Source organism: Pleurodeles waltl, chromosome 4_1, assembly GCF_031143425.1.
Source record: "Pleurodeles waltl isolate 20211129_DDA chromosome 4_1, aPleWal1.hap1.20221129, whole genome shotgun sequence".
Classification (NCBI taxonomy): Eukaryota; Metazoa; Chordata; class Amphibia; order Caudata; family Salamandridae; genus Pleurodeles; species Pleurodeles waltl.
In genome coordinates, this window is record NC_090442.1 from 716,543,606 (window position 1) to 716,569,324 (window position 25,719).

The window sequence follows — 25,719 nt, forward strand, 5'->3', positions numbered from 1 at the left end:
GCACTGAATAGGGTGGGAAAGACAGGGCAAGCAATGACAGGCTATACAATGATTAACCCAAGTCAAAAAGGAAGATCTTCCTGGAGTCATTCTGAAGTCATCTGATGACTCCAGCTGGGCTATTCCTGTAATGATCTGGTGAAGTCATCCCAAACCATCCTGAAGTATGTGTATAGGCCGAAATATTTAAATGAGATGACTCTAGAGTCATCACAAAAACTACTCTGGGATGGTGCCCTGATTACTTCAATTGAATATGCGCATCATCTTTTACTACTCAAGGAACACCAACTGACAACTACAGGATGATTGTTGATTACTACAGGATGATTCTATGACAACTTCACAATGACCGTGGATTACTCTAGGATGTTTACAGGACAACATTTGGAAGACTGTGAATTACTCCAGGATGACTCTGTGACAACTTTGGAGTGGGTGTGGATTACTCCAAGATGATTTAATGAAAGCTTTAGAATGAGCGTGGCATACTATAGGATGACTTCATGACAACTGCAGGGTGAGTGTGAATTACTCCTAGATGATTCCAAGAAACATTTTGATGGTCGTTGGTAACCAATGAATGATTTAATATAGAATGACAGTTGAAATACTCATTGCAGATTTTATGACAAGAGAACATTCTATGGTCACATCTTCTCAAATTCAGTGCCCATCAAGTACTTTAGATCAACTTATCTGTTGCTAAATAAGTACTTTGGGGTGAATGACTAATGTACCATCCGGTGCAATAGGAAATTGTGTTTGAATGCAATAAATGTAACCCTGTGTATACAGTCCAATGAATTCTAAGTATCTAACAAGCAGCTAAAATTAAACTATGTCTTTTGCATGATACTTTATTGCTCTGCTCAATAAAAAGGTGCTGGTGGGCTTGGGAGGGGTATAAAAAAAATCTGAAGTAGGAATTAGCAAGAATACAACACACTTACATTACATTTTTTTAATGTTGTGATCTGTGGGAAAAGACTAAACAAAACACAGGTTGAAATAAAATGGGACCACAATTCATTCTAAATTCAATTTTATTTAACTGAAGCACATACCTGGTCCTAAAAGGGCTCACATTAACATAAAATAGAATAGTAAAAGTAGACAAGAAATGGTTGGATGTACTTTGTTGTTTGCTTCTAGAGTTGCTGGTTTCTTCAGTTCTCATCTGGCAAGGCAGAACTGTATGGCAAGTTTTCACTGCATCATCTTGATTTTCATGGTTGGTCAGCTTTTGGCCTTCTACACAGATTTCATCATTCTGAAAGAATATCAAAAGCCTTGATGAAAAAAAAATTCAAAGAGGGTGCTGCCTTCAAAATGCAACAAAACCATAGGCTTCAAACAGTCAGTACAGTTTGTTTATGGTAAGCGGTCACAGGAGCACAGGGGATACTAGATAACAGTCATGTTTGGGGTGGAGAAAGAAAATGTCCATTTCTGAATTGTGATAGAGAAAGAAGTATATTTAGAACATCAATCCCATAGTTAAGAGGGTGTAGCCAGAGATGGTCAATCTGCAAAGCATACAGTTCACTTTTTGATTTCCTGCTCAACAGAAGAGGAAAGAGCAGCTTCCTAGCTGTGCCCTACATGGACCAAGTTGTTAGACAGGATAGATTCTCCAGAGACTGTGTTCAATTAGTTAAGAGATTGCTCTGGCAACAAGTATCTGGTGCATAAAAGGATCCTACACCCAAGTTGAAAAACAGGGCTGCTGATCTACACAGTGCAAATGAGAGGTAATGCTTGGAGCAGTGTGCGACATCAGTGCTGCTTGCTGTCACCACATTTCATGTGAGAGCTCTTTTCCTGGGACTAGAGTAGACCTCATTTGGAGACAGTTAAGAATGGAAAGGCAATGTAAAACATCAACAATAGAATCCTTATGTGCCCATCGGATATGCTATGGCACCACGTGCCAAAATGTTTTAGGGTAATTAAGCCATTTGAACTACCTTATTAAACATCAACCTTTTCTTCACCAAGGGCAGCAGTTCCATTATGACCATTCGTAACACATCTGACACTTTTGTTTGGGGAAAACGCATCTCACTCAAACCAGTGAGGAGAAAACTAGCACTGTCCCAAGCATACTTGCCTTTTCCAACAGCTTGTGCAGTCCTCTCTTTCGGATAAGATCATTTTGTATCAGGGAGAATCAGTGGAATCTTTCATCATCTCCTGCACATCAGCCTGTAGATAGCCACACAAAGTATTAACACACATACCATCATACTATTTTAAACATAATTTAAAATTATAAAGTGATAGTCTGTGAGTAGTAACCCGACATCTAGGCATAGTTCACCTAACAGTGACAAAAATGATGTTTTTTAATCCATAAAAATAATGTAGATGTGTCTGAAATATATCCACAGTAATACTTTCAAATTGTAACAAAGACATAATATACCAAAGGAGAAAAAAATAAAGCAAGTCAACCTTTGTATTGCAAATGATCCACTGGATATTTTCGATGATGTTGAAGATTTATTGTAGGATGTTTGACCTTGTCAATGGAGACAGCTGCCCACAAACGATTTATAGTCATCTCCTTTCAGCATGTGCCATATAACTAAAATATTTTGGAAACAAATAATTTCAAGTGAGCAGGTTTGGGAAACACACACGTTTTTGGTCTGTACAGGTGGAGGGTGGAAAAAAGTGTTACGGATGCGGGTGCACTGACATCTACATCTCTGAAAATCAGTTGCCATCTATGTGGTCAAAAAAGAATATCATTTACTCACCTTTCAGGCAGTCAATCTCAGATTGCACACGTCTCATTTTTGCTCATAAAACTAAACACTACTTTTCCGTACAAGTAGAAATGCAATCAGACTAATAGATGTTCTCTCTATTAATGATTTACGAGTCATACATAATTTCATTATGGAGCAAGTGTCTTTATCCCATTTTGAAATTATGCACATTCTTAAGCTATCAAATGATGATAATCTTCCATGTCCTGCAAAAACAAGAGAAACCAGTGAACATAAAGTCACATCTATATAACTGTTTATAGTATAGATTTTCCATTTGTCATCCAAATTTGTAAAAGTTATGTTAAAAGTGCTTTGCTGTCAAGACAATTAATGAACTACATTTATTCTGTATTACAAGAAAGGAGTAAGTCCTAAAAAAGGTTGCCTTGGTCACCATGCAAAGTAGAATAGGTATGGAGGCTTATTGTATGCAATTCCGTGTAACTGATGCACATATAAATCACAGCTTATGCGATAGCCGCCACTCGCACTGCTTGCGAACTGGTATTGAAGGTGAATAGGATGGTGCTCATCAGTGATCACAACAGCAACATAAACTTCACTGTAGGGCAGGTCATTTGTTGATGAATGTAGCCATATCTGGGTGTTGAAAAACCATGAGGCATATTCACAAACTGCATTTTGTAATATGTTTTGAAGAACTACAAAATGCTATTCACAAACCTATGCGCAGTATTTACTGGAGTTGGGTAGATTGGGGGACTGGAGTGGGTGGATTGGATGGAGTGCAGTAGACTGGGTGGAGTGGGGTAGATTGGATTGGATTGGGGTGGATCCGGTAGAGTGGAATGGGATATACATGGGGTAGACTGGAGTAGGATGGGGGAACTGGATTTGTATATACTGGAGTGGAATAGAGACTGGAGTGGGGTAGATGAGGGTGGAGTGTGGTAGACTGCAGTGGGGTGAAGTGTGGAGTAGATAGATTGGAGCGAGATGGATTGGGATAGATTTGAGTGGAGTGTGGTAGAATGGAATGGAGTGGGGTAGTTTTGGCCAGAGTTGAGTACATTGAAGTGGAGTAGATTGGAGTGGGGTCAATTGAAGTGAGGTAGATTGTGGTGGAGTGGGATAGACTAGAGGGGAGTTGGATAGATTGCAGTGGAGTCTAGAGTAAATTGGAATGGAATGGGGCAAATTAGACTGGGGTAGATTGGAATACACTGGAGTGAGGTAGATTGTAGTGGAGTGGGGTGACTGGGTTAGATTGAGTGAAGTAGGGTAGACTGAGTCGGGTAGATTGTAGTGGATTAGATTGGATCAGAGTAAGTGGATTGCAGTAGACTGGAGTGGGGCAGACTGGATTAGAGTGGGGTGGATTGAAGGGGGTGCAGTGGGGTTGACTGGGTATAGTGCAGTGGGGAATATTGTTGTGATTTGACCTCTGTTTGGTGGAAGGGCCAGTGGAGGCCCGGGGGGCCCACAGAGATCACGGGTCCTGTGAGGGGCCTGTCATTAAACCAGAGGGTGTGTGTGGTGCCCCCCTCCTGCCCTAAGTTGTTTTTGCTGGCTTTGGCCCCCCTCGTGAGGGCCGGTTGAGGCCCTGGGGGGCCCCCAGCAATCACAGTCCCCGGAGGGGCCTGTCTATAAAAGAGAGGAGGTGCATGTCGCCCTCCTCTGACCCCACAGTATAAGGGAGGCCCCCGTTTTGCGCATAGGAGCGCCGGGGGCCCCATTGTTTGCCTTCTAGGCACAAGGGGTGCCTTCATCCAACCAGGTACTGTTTAAAGGACCAGTATAGTTGCAATCCAAAGTTCTTTCTACAGACTTTTGTTTGATTCATATATTACCTACCTGAGTTTGATGTTTTTACATATGTGTATGCAAATGTTCCTTTTATGGACATGCTTGCTAATATGTTTTTCTAACTTGCCACATGTTTTCTAATGTTCCTACTATGGGCATTTTATGATATTATTATGACAAGTGCTGTGATGTAATAACGTGTTTTCCTGACTACTGCTTATGTTGCAGAATACTGAGTAACCTGTGTGTAATGTGTGACTACTGCTAGGTTGCAGAGTAACTAATGTGTAACGTTCTGACAACTGCTAAGGTAGCAGGATAGTACTGATATGTGATGTTTGGTCTGATAATTGCGTTGTGTACAATACAGTATATTTTCATATAATCTGGTGTTGTGTTTCCTTTGTGGTGGGGATATTGCGTCACATGTGTTGTGTGTGTTGTGCAAACGCTTTACACATTGCCTCCGGGTTAAGCCTGACTGCTCGTGCCAAGCTACCAAGGGGGTGAGCAGGGGTTATCTTGGACGTGTAACTCCCTTGCCCTGACTAGAGTGGGTAAGTTCTGCCTGGCTGAGGTGCATACCCTAGTCAACCAGAAACCCCATTTCTAACACCATGAAAATACAAAATTGGCACTGACAGAGTCAAAAGGCTAGCGGCCAACGCCAGACCTATTCAGTGTGCCAAGTCTGGTTTTCCACTGCATTCTGTACCTGTTTTATAATCTGATAAACATGACTACAAAGCACAAAATGCAAAAAAGAACTTGCCTGCGCTGCTCATACATGAATGAGAAAAACGTAGAGGTCTGCTTGGTTCAGAAACAGGCAGTGGAAAACCAGGCTACCTTAAGCCATGAGGTCAGGTCAGTAGCTTACATGGTGTATTCAGTAGGCCTAGACAAAAGAAATAGTGTTTCTTGTTTCTTCGGAGACTACTACTAGCACATACATCAATAACTACTTTGCAAGGTAGCCATAAGATGGATCCGATGTGCTATAGTTAACTTTTTCTTTGCTCTTTCTCCCAGTTGTCCTCACCTAATCACCATTCCTGAGGGCTGCTCAAAGAAAACCACATAAAAAAATCTTGTAGTGCCTTTTTTCTGGCACTGGTCATAATGAGAGGGTTTTCAACAGTAAAATATTCAGCATGTTAAAGTAAGTTGACATTGGATAAAACGTATGCAATCTGGATTGCTACTTTACGGAGGAAGGGTCGCAGAAGATTGCTTGTAGATGTACAGAATCTGTCTTTGAAGTGCAGGTGTTGTGTCTATTTGGTGCAGGCTGGAAGTGGGCGCAAGTTCTGGACTGGGTTATACGTGCATAAGTATCAGTGCGTGGTTGTGTCACTCTGTGTGCTGCTTGTAGTAAAAGTAGAAATTAGCTCAGTGTCAATAGGTTATGGAAATTATCTGTGTATGCCAAACTATGCCTCTCAAAGTGCGTGTACCTCTGACCAAATAGCGCTAAAAAGACACCAGGACCAGAAAGCGCAAATTGTGTAAAGGTGAGCAACGGCAAGTAAGATGCTTTTGAGAGTAAATGAAAGAAAAATAGATCCAAAACTCATGCAGGAGGCCAAAATATTCTGACAGTGTTTTTAACCACTTCAACATCTGCATAGTTGTTTTCACTTAACTAATGGTGTCAGACACTGGCAATTGAAATATTTGATAGATTTCGGGAGATGCAACCAGCTGTACAGTTAACTTTGCAAAAAAGTGGAGCAGGGGCTGCAGGAACGTCTGGGACCTTATACCTGACACCACCGTGCCCCTTACTACGGGCGAGACTGAAAATCAATGTCTCCAAGGCAAAGGGCATGAGTAAGGAGCATGGTTATAGGTGCGCTGTGTGATTTAGTAAAATGTTAGTCCAATAAAACTGCCATTCACAGCTTCCCAAGAATCGAGGTACCAATGGAAGGTGGAATGAATGGAAAGACAGACACTATCCTTGCCGCCACATTTGTACAACTGGTGGTTCAGTAATGTTGAAAATGCCTCTGCCCCAGCTGACAAACCCATCAGTGACGAAAGAATAGCGTTGCAAACAGCATAGCCTACATGAGGTAAAAATCAGGCATATACTGGAAGAAAGCCTCAAATCATAGTAGATAGATGAGCCCTGGAAAAAGCCACAGGACTGAATCCATGTGGAAACTGTACAGACAGGGATTGCCAAAAATGCAGTCTCTAACTAACAAATTGGTAGCAAAGGAGAGTATGCATCAAACTTGCAGGAGCTACCAAATAGTGCCACGAAAAGAAGGGGCGTTTCTAGAGAAACTAGCTTTGGAACTGAGGAACTCTTGCCAAATCTTGTAAGCTTCCCTTGCCTAAAACAAAAACAAACATTATCCTGTGTAATATAATGGATGCCCTTGAAAAGCGCCCCAAACGTTTCCGATCCCTAGTTTTCAGAAAAATAAAACGTAATTGTGCTTATCTCCAAAAGCATGCATCCGGTCAGGCCACAGTTAAACCAGGAAAAGGACTGCTGCAGAATTAAGGAATATTTTAGAAGCCATGCAATGCCAAAACGAAAAAATAACCAAAACCCACTCAATTGTTACCATATGCCCGCCATTTCGGAGTACAATGCGAGCCCACGATTTCGCTGATCATGATTTTACCTTAAAGTTAAAGGACTCGGACACAGGAGTTGAATGCCATCTTTCAGTTGTTAGTTGCTGAATAATGCAGTTGAAAAGGGCAAAGAAAAGCAATAATTCTCCTATTTCGTATACCTCTTCCATTTCCAGGCCGTGTCCTCGCATGTTCCATATAATGTCGGCTAAGGCAGGTGATGTTCCTTCCGGGGTGACGTTCTTCTGGCGCCACCGGATGTGTGTCCCAAAGTGCTATAGAAGCGTTTGTGAAACGGATTCCGTTTCAGTGAAGCCACTTGTACCTGGTGGTTGTTGCAGGTGAAGGTAAAAGCGTGTGTAGATTATGCACCTACATGGAATTTAGAGTTTCAGAAAATACTTTTTTAGTAAGGTATAAGAACTCCGACATAGTTTGTAGAATTCCGATTTTGTTTCACCAAAAACAACCTTATGTTTAATTTCCTTACACTTAAAATGCCCGTAATGGAAGTAATAATGCATTTCTATAGATGTTTTCAATCTCCACAAGAGTTTCCTTTGTGTTGTCATTTATTGATTGGGATGTGCAAGAACGGGGAATGAGTGCAAAACAGGAATGTACGTGTCGTACGTGAGTTAACGCACGAGGCCGGAGGGACGGAGCTAGTCTCTCTTCTATGTTTAGACGCCTCATGACGCCACGACCAATCTGTAACGAGGACGGTCGTGACGTCAGGGGGCGGCGCGGCGGAAAGGCAGAGGCGCGAAGAAAGCGCGGTGTTGCGGCCGGCCGGCTGCTTGTGGGCCTTATTTCTTGTGGCAAGAATAAAAGATATAACATGAAATCTGCCTCCCTCGCATCCTTCATACTTGCCACTACAAATGGCGACGAGGGTCACAGCTTCTACCAAGGCCCACGAGTGTAGCCCACCTTACCTGGTGTTTCGGGAGGCCAGTGGAAAGCGCTGATATCTCTTCACTGGGACTACGTGCAACCCCTAAGGCGCTGATGCTGCGGTCTCCACACGATTGACTTTGACGACTCCTACCGTTCTGCGCAGCCCAGTAGCCTCCCGCTTTCCGGCCATGTCGCAGACAGGTCATATCTGCGTACCTCCTCTCTTCCTGGACTCTCCCGGTAAGCCATGCATGAAGTGGAAAGGATGGCTGCGCGCTTTTGAGAACTACATTATCTCAATTGATGGTCAGGGGTATAGCCCCGAACGGAAAAAGTCTTTGCTATTCGGACTGTTGGGGAAGGCTGGACAAGAGGTTTTCGATAGCCTGCCGGTATATGTGAATCCCCATGGAGCCACAGCTCCGCTGAATGAGTACCAGGAGGCTGTACGGCGGCTTGAGCTGCAGTATGCAGAGGAGTGCAACATCATGGTGGGGCGCCATAAATTCGCACTGCGGAAACAAGAAGAAGGAGAGACTATCGAGGAATATATTGCATGTCTACGTGTCCTAGCTCAAGATTGTGAATTTGCAGTGATGACTGATACGTACATTAGAGACCAGGTGGTGTTCTACTGCCATTCAAAGAAAGTGCAGGAACGTTTGCTTTCATGCAGGAATCCTTCGCTGAAGGACGTAATTGCCATTGCAAAGGCAGTGGAACGCTCCATGGTATCTTCCAAGGAACTGGCGAACACTAGTCAGGCTTCAAATGTGTTCTATGTACAGGACAGCCGTAAACATGTGCCCGGAAATTCAGAAAGGGCAGCGAGTGATAGAGGGGGAGGCAGGAGGCAGGAGGCAGCTCGTCTGTTATAGATGTGGGTCAAAAGATCACTTAGCGGATAGCAGGGCCTGCCCTGCCGTGCACAAAAGCTGTTCTAAATGCAGGAAGTTGGGCCACTTTGCGGCAGTATGCAAAGCAAAAAAATATAATACGGGCATGAAAGTGAGCTCGGTAAGCGAGAATGATACTGATGCGGATGCGGACATGGTGTTGTCCATTGATGGTGAGGACGGTAGAGTGAAGGGTCCCATTGGCTCCGTCATGATTGGTGTGATAAAATTGCCATTTACGGCTGATTCTGGTTCCCCCCTTACCCTGATCTCTGATAGGACATTTGATTCGAAGTGGCAAGATGTACGACTGCACGAGACGGATGTGAGTCTAAAGGCCTTCGGGGAACACGACATAGTGATGAAAGGTTACTTCTGGGACTCCCTCACCTTTCGAGGGCGCACTGTGAGAACAAAGATATATGTGGCTGAAAATGGGAGGAGCCTTGTAGGATGGAAGGACCTGGCGAAGCTAGGTGTGATGCTAGTCCCTGGGGCGGAAGATCCCATAGTTCTGAGAGATAACTGGGTCAATTATGTGCAGCCTGATGATTTACATGATGTTTGAGGTCCTCGAAATGTTTGACTCCGTTTTTGAAAACAAGGTAGGGTGCGTAAGAGGATTTGTGCATGCTATACGGCTAAAAAAGGGTGCCCTACCCATAAAACACAAAGTCAGAACAATTCCTCTTTCAGTAAGGGGGGAGCTTAAGGCTGTTCTTGATAAGCTGAAAAGGGAAGGAGTAATAGAGGAAGCAGGTGCATCAGAATGGGTGTCCGCAATCGTGGTGTCCAAGAAGAAGAGGACAGGGGACATTCGGTTGTGTGTAGACCTGCGATCACTGAACAGAAATATCCTGGTGAACTGCCATCCACTGCCCAACATTCAGGAGATATTGTCGGCCACAGCAGGATCGAAGTTTTTCACCCTGATAGACCTGAAGTCTGCATACCACCAAGTATGTCTCACGGAGGAATCCAAGGAACTTACCACCTTTATTACCCCGTTTGGAGCATACAGGTACATCCGTCTTCCATTCGGCCTTGCATCGGCCTCGGGCGTCTTTCAAAAGCTAATGGACCTCCTCTTCTGCGATATGAAGGGGGTTGAAGCATTTCAGGACGACATTCTGATACACACGGAAGACGAGAAGGGGCACTTAGAACTGCTGCGCAGAGTGTTGGAGGTGCTACAAAAAAGGGGGATGACAGTCTCCAAAGACAAGTGCAAATTCATGAAAAACAAGATAGAATACTTAGGGCACGTGCTTACCCCAAATGGCATCGCGCCGAAAGATGATTTAGTGAGGGCCATACGAGATGCCCCTTGCCCAGGAGACAAAGACACCTTGCGATCGTTCCTGGGACTCAGCGAATACTATTCCAAGTTCATGCAAGGATACGCAACCACTGTGGAGCCTCTAAGGAAACTGCTACGGAAGAACGAAAAGTATACGTGGACACAAGAACAAAGCGCTGCCTTCGAATCCGTCAAGCAGGCAATCGCCGCGGCCCCAGTATTACGACCGTACAACAAGGACCTCCGGAATGTAATCACGGTTAACGCCAGTGCCAAGGGAATCGGTGCAGTATTTTGCCAATTCCAAGGGAAGAAGGAGAACACTGTTGCATTCATATCGCGGTCATTGAGCGAAGCAGAGAAGCACTACAGCACCATCGAGCGGGAGACGCTCGCGTGCGTCTGGGCCGTGGAGAAACTGAGAAAATATTTGTGGGGCAGGGAGTTCGAATTAGTCACCGACCACAAACCCTTGATATACATGATGGACGGTGAAGGACGTGGCAATGGCAAAGCCAGCTCTAGGCTCCTACGTCTACTGTCTAAGTTGCAAGAATATCACTTCACCGTCAGACACATCAAAGGGGGCCTCAACTGCAGGGCGGATTGCCTATCTCGCATACCGATCCCGGACGAGGAGAATGATTCCCTGGACGACACGGAGTGCGTTGTGGCAATGGTTGACGCAACAGCCATGTGCGAGGGATCCATATCAGAGGAAGAATGGTTGACGGCTCAGGAGAAGGACGGGACTATGCGGAGGGTGATGGACCACATGAAGGCTCATTGGCCCCCTATCCGGAACTTGCACGGGGCACTCAGAAGTTTCCAACAGATTAGTTCCGAACTCACCATCGAAGGCGGCTTTGTGAAGAGACACGAGCTGTTTGTACCTCCGGAAAGCTTAAGAGACAAGCTAATCAGGATTGCCCATAAAGGCCACCCGGGCAATACCGCTACAAAGAATCTCCTCAAGCAGTACTACTGGTGGCCAGGGATGTGCAGCGATGTCAGCAGATTCATTGATCGGTGTGGACCGTGCTTAAGGGCCGATAAGCACTGGAAGACGACAAAAGGAGAGTTGCAGCTGGTGGACATACCTGCCGGCCCGTGGAACAAGATTACCATTGATTTTGCGGGCCCATTTACAAGGCTACCTGACGAGTGTAGACATCTCATCGTCCTTACGGATTACTTCTCCAAATGGATTCACTACAAGTTCGTCAGGGAAGTTACCACTGAACGAGTGATCAAGGCATTGACGAAAATTTTCGCGATTGAGGGACAGCCGAAGATCATGGTGTCGGACAACGGCACCCAGTTAGTGTCCAGGCGGATGACGGATTTTCTGTCCAGGTTGGGGATTAAGCAAGAGAAAACCCCGCTGTACAGCCCGAAGAGCAATGGGCAGGTTGAGCGTATGAATAGATTCCTCAAAGAGGGCGTGCAACAGGCGATCGCTTCCAACATGAATGTGAAAGCGTTTCTGGCGGACAAGGTGAACACTTTCCACAACACGCCCAGTGAGGTTACTGGACACACTCCGTTTTATTTGATGAGAGGGAGAAGATGCATGAGTGAGCTTACCCCCAAATTAAATAAGTGGTATGACATGAACCGGGAAATTGAGGCAGAATCTGATGAGAGATTGAGAGTCAAAGCAAGAATAGTGGCCAAACAGGAAAACAATAAGAGGTACGCTGACATGGTGAATAGAGCCAAAACTAAAAATATAGCGCAAGGGGATTGGGTATTGGTGAAGAAACCCAACAGGGTGATGAAGGGGGAGTCTGTGTTTCAAACCCCGGTGCGTGTGCAAGGAGTGACAAGAGGGGCAGTCTGCCTGGAAGGAGCGGGGTGGCGGAGCAAGGACGACATAGTTAGGCTCAAGGCTGGGCAAGAGAAAATCATCATGAAAGATGTCCGTGTGGATGGGGCCGAAGGCACGGATGATGTTGATGAGTGGCAAACTCACGAAGCCAGGGATGTAGTCATTGATGAGGAGGAATGTGTGAATACGCCTTCCAGGCCAGGAATAAGTGGACAGGCGAGTGCGGAGCGATGCGAGAAGGCATGGCGTGGCTTGACGGCTGCCTCAGGACAGAATGGCTGCAGGCCCGAATCTGTGGAGAGCGACAGTCACAATGTAATGGGGTCAAGCCTAGAGGATGCGTGCGCCGTCAAGGCGAATTCACTTCAGTATGTTACTCCGAGCAGGCCAATTAGGCGTATCCGAGCACCCAAGAGGTTCGAAGATTTTGTTATGAGGTGAAGTTCCTTAAGTTTCTTGTTCTGTTGAAAAGGGAGATGTCGTACGTGAGTTAACGCACGAGGCCGGAGGGACGGAGCTAGTCTCTCTTCTATGTTTAGACGCCTCATGACGCCACGACCAATCTGTAACGAGGACGGTCGTGACGTCAGGGGGCGGCGCGGCGGAAAGGCAGAGGCGCGAAGAAAGCGCGGTGTTGCGGCCGGCCGGCTGCTCGTGGGCCTTATTTCTTGTGGCAAGAATAAAAGATATAACATGAAATCTGCCTCCCTCGCATCCTTCATACTTGCCACTACAGTACGTTTTCTTTTTGTGCTTTTTTAGAGCACTGCAAGGATACGATATTATACGTCAGTCTGCCGCACCAAGGTTTTAGGGTGATTTATGGATACAGGTTAAGGAATGATTTATCCATAACATTTTAGAAATAGAAAGTGAGAGACTTTGGAGAACAAGCATTTGTAATGCAGTCCGTCTCGCATTTGCTAGAGTTACAGCTATTAATGTTGTAAATTACATTTTTTTACTCGTGTGTTTTGGTTTGGGGTGGAGTGGATGTATGTGGTGTGGCATGGACTCATATGGTTATGTTGTGTTATACTATGTTATGCTGTGCTGAGTTATGTTGTGCAGTGGTGTGCTGTGCTATATTGTGCTGGGTTATGTTTTGCTGTGCTATGTTGTGCTGAGTTATGCTGTGCTGTGTTGTTATGCTGTGCTGAGTTATGTTGTGAAGTGTTGTTCAATGTTGTGCTGAGTTATGATATGTCGAGTTGGGCTGTGCTATGTTGTGCCAAGTTAAGCTGGGCTATGTGGTGCTGTGGTGTGTGTGTTGTGCTGAGTTATGCTGTTATGTTGTGCTGAGGTGTGCTGAGTTATGCTTTGTTGTGCTGTGCTGAGTTATGATGTGCTTTGTTGTACTGATATGTTGTGAAGTGTGCTGTGTTGTGCTATGTTGTGCTGAGTAATGTAGTGCTCTGCTATGTTGTGCCAAGTTGTGTAATGATGTGCTGAGCTGTCTTATGTTGTGAAGTGTTGTGCTGAGTTGTGTTGTGTTGTGCAGAGTGATGCTGGGTTATGTTGTGTTGTGCTGAGTTATGCTGTGCTATGTTGTGTTGTGGTGTGCTGAGTTATGTTGTGCTGAGGTGTGTTGTGCTGAGGTGTGATGTGTTGTGGTGTGCTGTGCTGAGTTATGTTGTGCTAAGTATTGTTGTGCTATGCTGTGTTGTGCTGTTACGTTGTACAGTGCTGGGAAAGCATTCTTGTCGGAACTGGAAAAGTTCTGAACTCACCAGTTAGTTTTATTACCGTTGCAAATTATAATTTTTTTTACTTGTGTGTTTTGATTTGGAATGAAGTGGTGTGGCATGGACTTATGTGGTTGAGATGTGTTATGCTGTGCTATGGTGTGCTGGGTTATGTTGTGCAGTTGAATGCTATGTTGTGCTGAGTTATGTTGTGCTGTGCTATGGTGTGTTGAGTTATGTTGTGCTGTGCTATGGTGTGTTGAGTTATGTTGTGCTGTGCTAGGTTAAGCTGTGAAGTGTTGTGCTGAGTTTTGCTATGTTGTGCTGTGCTGAGTTGTGCTGTGCTGAGTTGTGCTGAGCTGAGTTGTGCTGTGCTATGTTGTGTGCTGAGCTGTGCTGTGCTATGTTGTGTGCTGAGTTGTGCTGTGCTATGTTGTGTGCTGAGTTGTGCTGTGCTATGTTGTGCTGAGGTATGCTGAGTTATTCTGTGTTGTGCTGTGTTGTGCAGTGCTGGGAAAGCATTCTTGTCAGAACTAGAGAAGTTCTGAACTCACCAGTTAGTTTTACTCTGGAAGAGAAGCAGGTGGCTACTCTTTCTACTGTGCTGCTTCGGACGTTATTACAGCCATGTTTATCTCAAAGCAGCCTTTGGTGATCAACAAGCTCACACGGAGTTTTGATTTTCATGATAATAGGGACAGAGGTGGGAGGAAGTTGAAAAGAAGCTTTGGACAAGGAGGGTGAGCTGGTCCTGGAAACGCCCCCCTCTGCTATTGGTTTTATGTTTTTGGAGGGGGCTGGTGGGAGATAAACCTGCTGGAGGACTTGCTCGAGGAAGCATGGCTGCTCTGGAACACACACCCACAGTGTAAGAGGCGCATGCAAAAACTTAAAAAAAGTCCCCTGCAAAAGAGATACACAGGAGAACGTGTAATTTTACAGTAGTCAGTCCATGCTCCCAAAAAGAAAATGGCAGGGGAAAGGTTTCACCTAATTACTACTAATCTGACACTCAAATACAGCAACAAGCAACCAAAACATAACCAATCAACCCTTGAGAAGGGCCTTCCACTGAGCAGCAACATGTGTTGTCGCATTTTTAGTAACGTTTGATCTGTTTAGCCTAGAAACATTTTTTCTTAATAAAATCTGCAGATTATGCAGCAGATGATTCATTATGTGGGAACTGCAGAAAGTCTGCAATAATGTAGAAAGTGCTGCTGCACAAAAACATATAATTCCAGTAGCCCTGGGAATAGTATACTGTCAATAAAATAACTTTAAAATGATTTAAGAATATTGTACTTTTATCTCTCTTTGTCAGTAATACATTATGCATCCAGGTCCTAAAGACAATATACCACCTCAAACATTGCCTTCATCTCATCCAGTTGTGGATGTCCAACATGTCCCTAAAGCTCAACCCTACCAAGACAGAATTCCCACTGTTTGTCAAAAACAACCATCAACGAGTAGGGCAAACCTGGCATAGTGATTTGAATGTGGATATATTTGAACCCCACCATTCACCCATGCCAAGTCATTCTAATTCACTCTGGACACCGACCTCACCCTGAAGGAACTCCCACTTAAGAAAAACAAGATGATTGGATACCATCCCTCTGTGCTGAAGAAAGTTAAACCATTCTTTCGAGAAACTGACTTCAGAACTGCCATCCCAGACCTTGTACTCTTACATCCAGATGGTTTTAAAGCTCTACTCAACAGCCTCCCAGACACCACACTGCCCCAACAGACTCCCTCTCCCGTCGGGCATCCTATATGCTTCAGCATGCCTCATCTAAGCCCCCAAAAATATGATCATATCACCTCCTTCCCTGACAGAACTCCATCGGTACTCCTTGCCAGTTTGTCCCATTTTCAAAGTCAGCTTATTCATCTATAAAGCAATTGGCACCCATCTGGTCGACAGGCTCACCACCTCCAATAATTCTCTGAACACCTGCAGGCAAGACAACATGAGACTAGACAGGAAGTGGTATAAACAGATGCTGCAGGACTGCTACATTTATCCACCCAGTATCTAGAATTAAATCCCTAAAGCCACCAGAGACCAGAGTCACTTGAACCATGCTTCAACTAAGAGAGAGTTAAAGACGCACTTCTTTAAAGAACACTTCATCATGGCAGTAACTGCCAGAAGCCAACTTTCTCTCCAATACAATCTTTTGACTGTATTTTTGCCTTTCATCTTTTTGGCCAGGTTGTTGCTATACAAACACCATATATATATGGGCAAAGTTAAAATTACATTGACCTAATTCACATAATTTGGGGAATTTTGCATTATGCTTGCTACACAATATTATGCATTATTGAACATGCAATTTGTGGTAAAATTTTACTGCAAACGCCTGGGAACAACAGAACATGAGCGGCTGTTGTTCACAGTGCATTTGTGTCTACGCGTTCTTGCACCAGGTATTGACACATTTCACTATACAACATAATGCAAAAGGATGTATTTGCATTTCACGTAATAAACGCTATTTTGTGCAATTTTGCCATCATTTTGTTAATTAGTGGGGAAGAATACACAAATTACGCACACACCTGTCCATACATGGACATGAGCATGATTTAGACATACTATTTGAATGTGAAAGAAAGAAAATGCAGTATTAATTACAAGCAGTGGTAAAGTCAATCAGTCTCACTTTTGATTGGTAAAGTGCGAATAGGTGTATAGTTATTTAAAGCACTGTGATGCCCTTTGTATCCATACTGCTATGTGTTGAAAATAGAGGCAGGTGAAGATTCACCCTTCACTCACAAAGTACGATATTATACGTCAGTCTGCCGCACCAAGGTTTTAGGGTGATTTATGGATACAGGTTAAGGAATGATTTATCCATAACATTTTAGAAATAGAAAGTGAGAGACTTTGGAGAACAAGCATTTGTAATGCAGTCCGTCTCGCATTTGCTAGAGTTACAGCTATTAATGTTGTAAATTACATTTTTTTACTCGTGTGTTTTGGTTTGGGGTGGAGTGGATGTATGTGGTGTGGCATGGACTCATATGGTTATGTTGTGTTATACTATGTTATGCTGTGCTGAGTTATGTTGTGCAGTGGTGTGCTGTGCTATATTGTGCTGGGTTATGTTTTGCTGTGCTATGTTGTGCTGAGTTATGCTGTGCTGTGTTGTTATGCTGTGCTGAGTTATGTTGTGAAGTGTTGTTCAATGTTGTGCTGAGTTATGATATGTCGAGTTGTGCTGTGCTATGTTGTGCCAAGTTAAGCTGGGCTATGTGGTGCTGTGGTGTGTGTGTTGTGCTGAGTTATGCTGTTATGTTGTGCTGAGGTGTGCTGAGTTATGCTTTGTTGTGCTGTGCTGAGTTATGATGTGCTTTGTTGTACTGATATGTTGTGAAGTGTGCTGTGTTGTGCTATGTTGTGCTGAGTAATGTAGTGCTCTGCTATGTTGTGCCAAGTTGTGTAATGATGTGCTGAGCTGTCTTATGTTGTGAAGTGTTGTGCTGAGTTGTGTTGTGCAGAGTGATGCTGGGTTATGTTGTGTTGTGCTGAGTTATGCTGTGCTATGTTGTGTTGTGGTGTGCTGAGTTATGTTGTGCTGAGGTGTGTTGTGCTGAGGTGTGTTGTGTTGTGGTGTGCTGTGCTGAGTTATGTTGTGCTAAGTATTGTTGTGCTATGCTGTGTTGTGCTGTTACGTTGTACAGTGCTGGGAAAGCATTCTTGTTGGAACTGGAAAAGTTCTGAACTCACCAGTTAGTTTTATTACCGTTGCAAATTATAATTTTTTTTACTTGTGTGTTTTGATTTGGAATGAAGTGGTGTGGCATGGACTTATGTGGTTGAGATGTGTTATGCTGTGCTATGGTGTGCTGGGTTATGTTGTGCAGTTGAATGCTATGTTGTGCTGAGTTATGTTGTGCTGTGCTATGGTGTGTTGAGTTATGTTGTGCTGTGCTATGGTGTGTTGAGTTATGTTGTGCTGTGCTAGGTTAAGCTGTGAAGTGTTGTGCTGAGTTTTGCTATGTTGTGCTGTGCTGAGTTGTGCTGTGCTGAGTTGTGCTGAGCTGAGTTGTGCTGTGCTATGTTGTGTGCTGAGCTGTGCTGTGCTATGTTGTGTGCTGAGTTGTGCTGTGCTATGTTGTGTGCTGAGTTGTGCTGTGCTATGTTGTGCTGAGGTATGCTGAGTTATTCTGTGTTGTGCTGTGTTGTGCAGTGCTGGGAAAGCATTCTTGTCAGAACTAGAGAAGTTCTGAACTCACCAGTTAGTTTTACTCTGGAAGAGAAGCAGGTGGCTACTCTTTCTACTGTGCTGCTTCGGACGTTATTACAGCCATGTTTATCTCAAAGCAGCCTTTGGTGATCAACAAGCTCACACGGAGTTTTGATTTTCATGATAATAGGGACAGAGGTGGGAGGAAGTTGAAAAGAAGCTTTGGACAAGGAGGGTGAGCTGGTCCTGGAAACGCCCCCCTCTGCTATTGGTTTTATGTTTTTGGAGGGGGCTGGTGGGAGATAAACCTGCTGGAGGACTTGCTCGAGGAAGCATGGCTGCTCTGGAACACACACCCACAGTGTAAGAGGCGCATGCAAAAACTTAAAAAAAGTCCCCTGCAAAAGAGATACACAGGAGAACGTGTAATTTTACAGTAGTCAGTCCATGCTCCCAAAAAGAAAATGGCAGGGGAAAGGTTTCACCTAATTACTACTAGTCTGACACTCAAATACAGCAACAAGCAACCAAAACATAACCAATCAACCCTTGAGAAGGGCCTTCCACTGAGCAGCAACATGTGTTGTCGCATTTTTAGTAACGTTTGATCTGTTTAGCCTAGAAACATTTTTTCTTAATAAAATCTGCAGATTATGCAGCAGATGATTCATTATGTGGGAACTGCAGAAAGTCTGCAATAATGTAGAAAGTGCTGCTGCACAAAAACATATAATTCCAGTAGCCCTGGGAATAGTATATACTGTCAATAAAATAACTTTAAAATGATTTAAGAATATTGTACTTTTATCTCTCTTTGTCAGTAATACATTATGCATCCAGGTCCTAAAGACAATATACCACCTCAAACATTGCCTTCATCTCATCCAGTTGTGGATGTCCAACATGTCCCTAAAGCTCAACCCTACCAAGACAGAATTCCCACTGTTTGTCAAAAACAACCATCAACGAGTAGGGCAAACCTGGCATAGTGATTTGAATGTGGATATATTTGAACCCCACCATTCACCCATGCCAAGTCATTCTAATTCACTCTGGACACCGACCTCACCCTGAAGGAACTCCCACTTAAGAAAAACAAGATGATTGGATACCATCCCTCTGTGCTGAAGAAAGTTAAACCATTCTTTCGAGAAACTGACTTCAGAACTGCCATCCCAGACCTTGTACTCTTACATCCAGATGGTTTTAAAGCTCTACTCAACAGCCTCCCAGACACCACACTGCCCCAACGGACTCCCTCTCCCGTCGGGCATCCTATATGCTTCAGCATGCCTCATCTAAGCCCCCAAAAATATGATCATATCACCTCCTTCCCTGACAGAACTCCATCGGTACTCCTTGCCAGTTTGTCCCATTTTCAAAGTCAGCTTATTCATCTATAAAGCAATTGGCACCCATCTGGTCGACAGGCTCACCACCTCCAATAATTCTCTGAACACCTGCAGGCAAGACAACATGAGACTAGACAGGAAGTGGTATAAACAGATGCTGCAGGACTGCTACATTTATCCACCCAGTATCTAGAATTAAATCCCTAAAGCCACCAGAGTCACTTGAACCATGCTTCAACTAAGAGAGAGTTAAAGACGCACTTCTTTAAAGAACACTTCATCATGGCAGTAACTGCCAGAAGCCAACTTTCTCTCCAATACAATCTTTTGACTGTATTTTTGCCTTTCATCTTTTTGGCCAGGTTGTTGCTATACAAACACCATATATATATGGGCAAAGTTAAAATTACATTGACCTAATTCACATAATTTGGGGAATTTTGCATTATGCTTGCTACACAATATTATGCATTATTGAACATGCAATTTGTGGTAAAATTTTACTGCAAACGCCTGGGAACAACAGAACATGAGTGGCTGTTGTTCACAGTGCATTTGTGTCTACGCGTTCTTGCACCAGGTATTGACACATTTCACTATACAACATAATGCAAAAGGATGTATTTGCATTTCACGTAATAAACGCTATTTTGTGCAATTTTGCCATCATTTTGTTAATTAGTGGGGAAGAATACACAAATTACGCACACACCTGTCCATACATGGACATGAGCATGATTTAGACATACTATTTGAATGTGAAAGAAAGAAAATGCAGTATTAATTACAAGCAGTGGTAAAGTCAATCAGTCTCACTTTTGATTGGTAAAGTGCGAATAGGTGTATAGTTATTTAAAGCACTGTGATGCCCTTTGTATCCATACTGCTATGTGTTGAAAATAGAGGCAGGTGAAGATTCACCCTTCACTCACAAAGTCGGGAAAGTCATTGTCACTGAATTCTGCTGAAGCTGCCACTTTTTCTTTTTTAACCATGCAGTACTGCACTTTGCACAGGTAAAAAAAAGCGCGTAGAGTTTCACGTTACTCAAGTCTGTAACCCCTTTTTAGAATGTCATGTAGCTAAATTTCACAATTTCACAGAACATGCTGTATAATTTGCATTCTTTGAATTCATAATTTGTTTTTCCCAGCTGCACGGTTTAGATAATACTGCCCAATTGTTTCATACTCCATTTCTGCCTAATTCCATTGGCCCTATCTACAGTTAATCCAGTGGAATCAAAATTAACATGTTTTGAACATTTTATCACAATATACTTATTAATATTGATTATTATAAATAAATATCATGTGAAATAAAAAACCACTCAAAAAATATTTACATGTGACTTTTCTTACATAGTCTGATGAAGCACACTGTATGATACTATGCATTTAAAGAAAACTCGGTGTCCACTGGGTAGTAATCAGCCAATAATTCTAAAAACACATAGCAGTTTGGACCTTTCTGACAAAAAAATGAAACTAAAATAGTTGGTGTATTATTTGGGAAATCAACAAATCATTCTCAAAACATCTGGAGCAATTTCATCATGTTAAATTATGATTGTGGAGTTCTGGATGATTATTTTCAGATCACCCTTAAATCGTCAACTACAATTGGACCTTATGAAACAATCAGATGCTTATTATTCAATCCTTCTGAAGTCACGAGGAATAGTCACACCTTGTAAAGTCATCAGATACTCATTTTGAAATCCTCCTGAAGTCATCGAGAATAGTCACACCTTGTGAAGTCATCGGATACTCATTCTTAAATCCTCCTGAAGTCATCAGGGACAGTCACACATTTTGAAGTCATCAGATACTCATTTTTAAATCATCCTGAAGTCATCAGGAATAGTCACACATTGTGAAGTCATCCGCTACTCATTTTCATGTCATCTTGGAATCATCAGGCTCAAGTTTCTAAACTTTGCTGATGACTTCAAGAGGTTGATGATGTCTGATGACGTGAAAATGACTTCTACAGTAGTTGAATGATCATCCAATGACTCTGGGGTGGCTTCTAAAGTAATCCTGTTTGACATGGGAAGTGTAAAAAAAGTAAAAACAAGACACCATGCATTTTACATCTATGCACCAGAATCTGTACCAACAACCCCAGATCCATCAGAACCACCCCAGTGCTGCTCTACTTCAGGAAATAACTATATACTCAGCTCTTTAAGGACCTCTACCTCACATGCACTTACCATCCACAACCCTCTAATGCATTTGCCTGGGCGCCAAATCTCATGTGTTTCTTTCTGACCACGGCGTTATCTGAGCAAAGGCTACTGTGGCAGATACCACCCATCCACCCGAAACTGCACCTGTACATTAAAATCCATGCTTTGTATTCTGTGGTCTCCGCGGTTTATAAACCTGCGAAGTTCAGTCAAACAAAATTATTTGACTGTCTCTTTAAAAAAACACTCTCCAATCTAACGTGACTAAAGAAGAGAAAGACAGACAACAACAACAAGTCGTTTTCTGAGAATTTTTGGATCCCAGATTATCCAAACAGCCATTTTGTAGTGAAGCAAACGGAAAAGCAGAGTATTGTTTTTGCACTTTGTAAGCGAACAAAGTAGTTTTCCACTAGGTACGGTACATTTTCTGGATATTTAATCACACACGAATGGAATTTATTACTAAGAAAGAACATTTCTAATATAGTTATTTTGTGTATGATTATATATCTATATATATTAGCAAGTAAAAACACAATTAATATACTCTATTAAGAAGACACTGTTTCTGAATCAGTCCTGTTTTTTACTGATATTGGTCATCAGCACATCAATGTCTCATTTTCAAGATGGCCGCCTACGAAACATTTTTCACTCGCAGTGCTGCATTGCGCGTTGGACCTTAGTCCTTTCTCTGCCTCGATAGTCTGGCAGGGGTGCTGCTGCTGGTAAGATGGCGGCGGTGTCAGAGAGCAGAGTACTGGGGTACACCGTTTACCGCTGGAGCTCATTCTCCTCCACTTATCTTCCTGAGTAAGTTCCCTAAAAATAGGATCCGACAAGTTATGGAAGGTTGCATGCAGAAGTATGAACGTCTGGGGTTGAATGGGGATTTTGTGAGCAGACTTTGGATTATGCTGAGGCCTGGTTGGAAACTGCAGGAACTAGTGTTGGGGTTGTTGAAGCATTGCACTTTGGAGTTGAATTGTGTCGGCCAGGGGTCTGCTCGATGACCGGACGGGAACTTTGCAGATCCAGAGTTTGGAGGACCACGCAGAGGAGTTGTGCAGGGTTGCAGGGTATTGAGAACATGAAAGGGAGACTGGCAGATCTCTTATACAAATGTTTCGAGGGGAGCTGTGGAGAGCTTCCAGATTTAAATTCCTGGAAAGGAACTTTGCAAAATCCAAGTTCACCGAGCTCAGAAATATATAAGGAGTGTGTTTGAGCATGCATGTTTACGTCATGCGTTTGTTGTTTCCCCCAGAGGAATGGCTTACCGTGTTGACACGCTTTGTAGTGCAGAGCAAGTGTGTAGATAGTATGAATGCATAATGTTGGAGATAAACCGCGCATATCATTTTTTTTGTACGTGTTTACCGGAGAACTATACAGAAGCTAGGGTGGCCAACTTTCAATTTTTTACACTTTCTCAGCGCCTTAAGGCCCTCACGGGTGGTAGTGCGCTCTACAAATACACTGATTGATTGATTCACACTTTGTAGGACGCTCTGCATGCATATCCATCAGAAGTTGTTTGAAGGGGAGAGGGAGGGCTATAAGTCACACAACACTTGTTTTGCAGTTTATTCTACTCCCCCTCTCAATCATACCATCTAAAAAGATATGTCGACCAGAGAATCAGCTTATAGACTGTGATTATTATTCATACTGCATTTTAATTATTAGCCCTTCACCAACTCCCCTTGACTGCTCACTATTGCAAGTTTTGTGAGGAACATTTAGAACTTGAGCAACTCTGGCATCAGATGGAATGAAATGGTATTAAGTTTAGTATCAGCATTAAGTATGCATACTGTCCAATAACCGTTTATGTTGGACCTGGTTCAGTGGGTGTGCTTTAGTCAAGGTACTAGGATACTAGACATGTAATCTTAGCTTAATTGAGTCACCTAAATATGCGCTAATAAACACTGGATTTATTCTAAAACTAGAGAGGGTGCACAACACAGTGCCATTTCACTAGGAAGGGCAGTCTCTTGGCCAGTCCTTACCATCAGAATTACTGACATCCTATTTGGGGTCTATTGGGCTAGTTGGAGTTTGACTGCCCAGTTGGTAACATTTTGTGCTCTTGGGCAACCACTTTTTGAATACATTTCTTTGTGCACTTTTTGTCAGGATTGGGGGTATAAGGTATAAATATAAACACTGCTAGTGACTGAGTTCAGAAAAATTTTCTAGGTAGTATTTAAGGCGGGGGAGAAGAGCTCGGTCTCATGACATATTCACCAGAATGCACTATGATGGTAAGTGTGTAACCTTTTTTAATCAGATAGTAGCTGTAGTCTTGAGTCTGCTATTTTAACAAACTGTTTGATTGAAGGCAAATCATACTCTGTGCAGCTGACCACTGTTAGATGATGATACAGTGCAGTACTCTAAAATAGGCTTAATGGAATACACAAAAAGTGTATGCTTCCAGGACCCGTCCCCAGCATGGTGTAAATTAACATATTTAGGGTATGGCAAGCCAGTGGATTTGCACCTCAGTAGCTGAACGTATTCTTGAAGATACTTTGTGCTCAACCCCTTTCATGTCGTAGCTTCTTCCTGCTATCCACAATAGAAACTTACTTCATAGCCAGTAAAGGGTTAAAAGAGCGAAAGTTGTTTGTTCTTTGATAGGTTAAAGGTGGTGTGGAACCAAATTCAGGGAATGTGGGTATCCCACATTGCTTCTTTGCCAGGGGCAGGTCAGGAGCCATGATTGTAAAACAAGCCTACAGAAATACAGGATGCTTAACCAACCTAGCAGAATCACCTGTAAAGCCTTGCAGGAACGTGGAAGTGAAACCTGGAAATCATTGGCCTGAAGGAGTATGGGGGATAGCTGTGTAGATTCTTGACGGTGAGCCATGGTAGTATCATATGTGTTAAGTCACCTTCATTTGGGTGGTCCTAGAACTCAAACTTAATCTTTGCTACAATCAGCATGATTAATTTGGATAAAACGGGACCACATTCCAGGCAAAACGTCATCACTTTCTGAACAATAGTTCATGTGCATTTGCTCTGATGATCACCCTCCAGCAACCTTCAACATCATCATCCTTGTAGACTCAGCAGGCTGAGATATATGGACATGGGTGCCTGAATGCATAAGGGGATCCCGGGAGTGCATCCTCATTTAAGGTTGGAGTACAGTGATACAGACCGTGGGGGTGCAGGAACCTGCACACATTTGGGTTAAATTAGGAGTTACAGTTTATTCCGAATTAGTCTGAAGTGGATCCTTTTTAGTTTTTTTAAAGGCTCCCCAGAACCATTAGTGTATGCTCTTAGACTGAGGCCTAATGTGCTAAAAACCTGGGTTGCCAATTCTTCCACTTCCTTCTCAACCGCTCCACTTGCTTAAATCAATTGTGTAACACCATTCTCTTAGGTTATCTTGTACAGGGATACTCTAACAAATATTTCTAATTGCTTACTAGTAAAATTCAATGCTCAGTGTCCTATCATTCCATTGTTTTTCCTGTGATAACCTCAGAGTAGTTGTGAACAGTTCCCAATTCTTGCACTGTTATGGAACCTTTTCAGAAACATATAGCTTATCTTGACATCAGAGGTACGGAATCTACATGTGAGTTTACCATTGGTGCATCTGACGCACGCGCGCGCGTGTGTGTGCGTGCGTGTGCGTGCGTGTGCGTGCGTGTGTGTGTGTGTGCGTGTGTGTGTATATATATGTGTGTGTGTTTTTATTAAGTTTTTGAGTAACCCAAATTAACAAGATATACAGCATATTAAATATAAACAGTGGAATATAGTGTAAATACTCTCCAAACTTCTGATAAAGTTTGTTTATATTGCTTATTTTCAGTTTCCTTTTTGTTCAGTGTATTCATGAACTTCTGAGGATATTGGTCATAGGAGGATAACCATTTACCTCGTACGCAATCAAAAAAGTGAAGTTTGTTTCTTGCTGTAAAGATTATCCTCTCGATGTTGGCGTGTTTTTGTTAATTCCTTTGTATGGTTATTGGTGTTTTCATAGCTGCCTCCTCTCATTTACACAGGGTTATTTTCTTTTTCAACATTGACAGTATTTTTAACTCACAAATTAACTGGAGATCTCTGCACTGAATTTCGAAATATAATTTTTTTTAAAATATCTTTTTGTACGAAATCCACCTTTTCTGTGTGGTCAACCTGGATTTTTAATCTTTCGTAGGATCCTATATTTT

The 25,719-nt window shown here is 43.0% G+C and overlaps 1 protein-coding gene and 1 long non-coding RNA gene across 3 annotated transcripts in view; one reads left to right on the forward strand and one right to left on the reverse strand.

Moving 5' to 3' along the window:
- Positions 1-1,028: 1,028 nt before the first annotated feature.
- LOC138288568 (uncharacterized) lies at positions 1,029-21,760 on the reverse strand. The gene is made up of 4 exons (XR_011202463.1): positions 21,533-21,760; positions 2,458-2,590; positions 2,114-2,208; positions 1,029-1,273 (listed from the first exon to the last, which is right to left on the reverse strand). It is a non-coding gene; the product is annotated as an uncharacterized lncRNA (long non-coding RNA).
- Positions 21,761-22,221: 461 nt separating this feature from the next.
- The window catches only part of MKLN1 (muskelin 1), a 568,922-nt gene continuing 565,424 nt past the window's right edge, over positions 22,222-25,719 (forward strand). For both annotated transcript variants that reach the window (XM_069229308.1, XM_069229309.1), the window contains exon 1: positions 22,222-22,324. In XM_069229308.1, the coding sequence (XP_069085409.1) occupies positions 22,245-22,324 (80 nt within the window). In that variant the 5' untranslated portion in view covers positions 22,222-22,244. The remainder of the gene's footprint in view (positions 22,325-25,719) is intronic.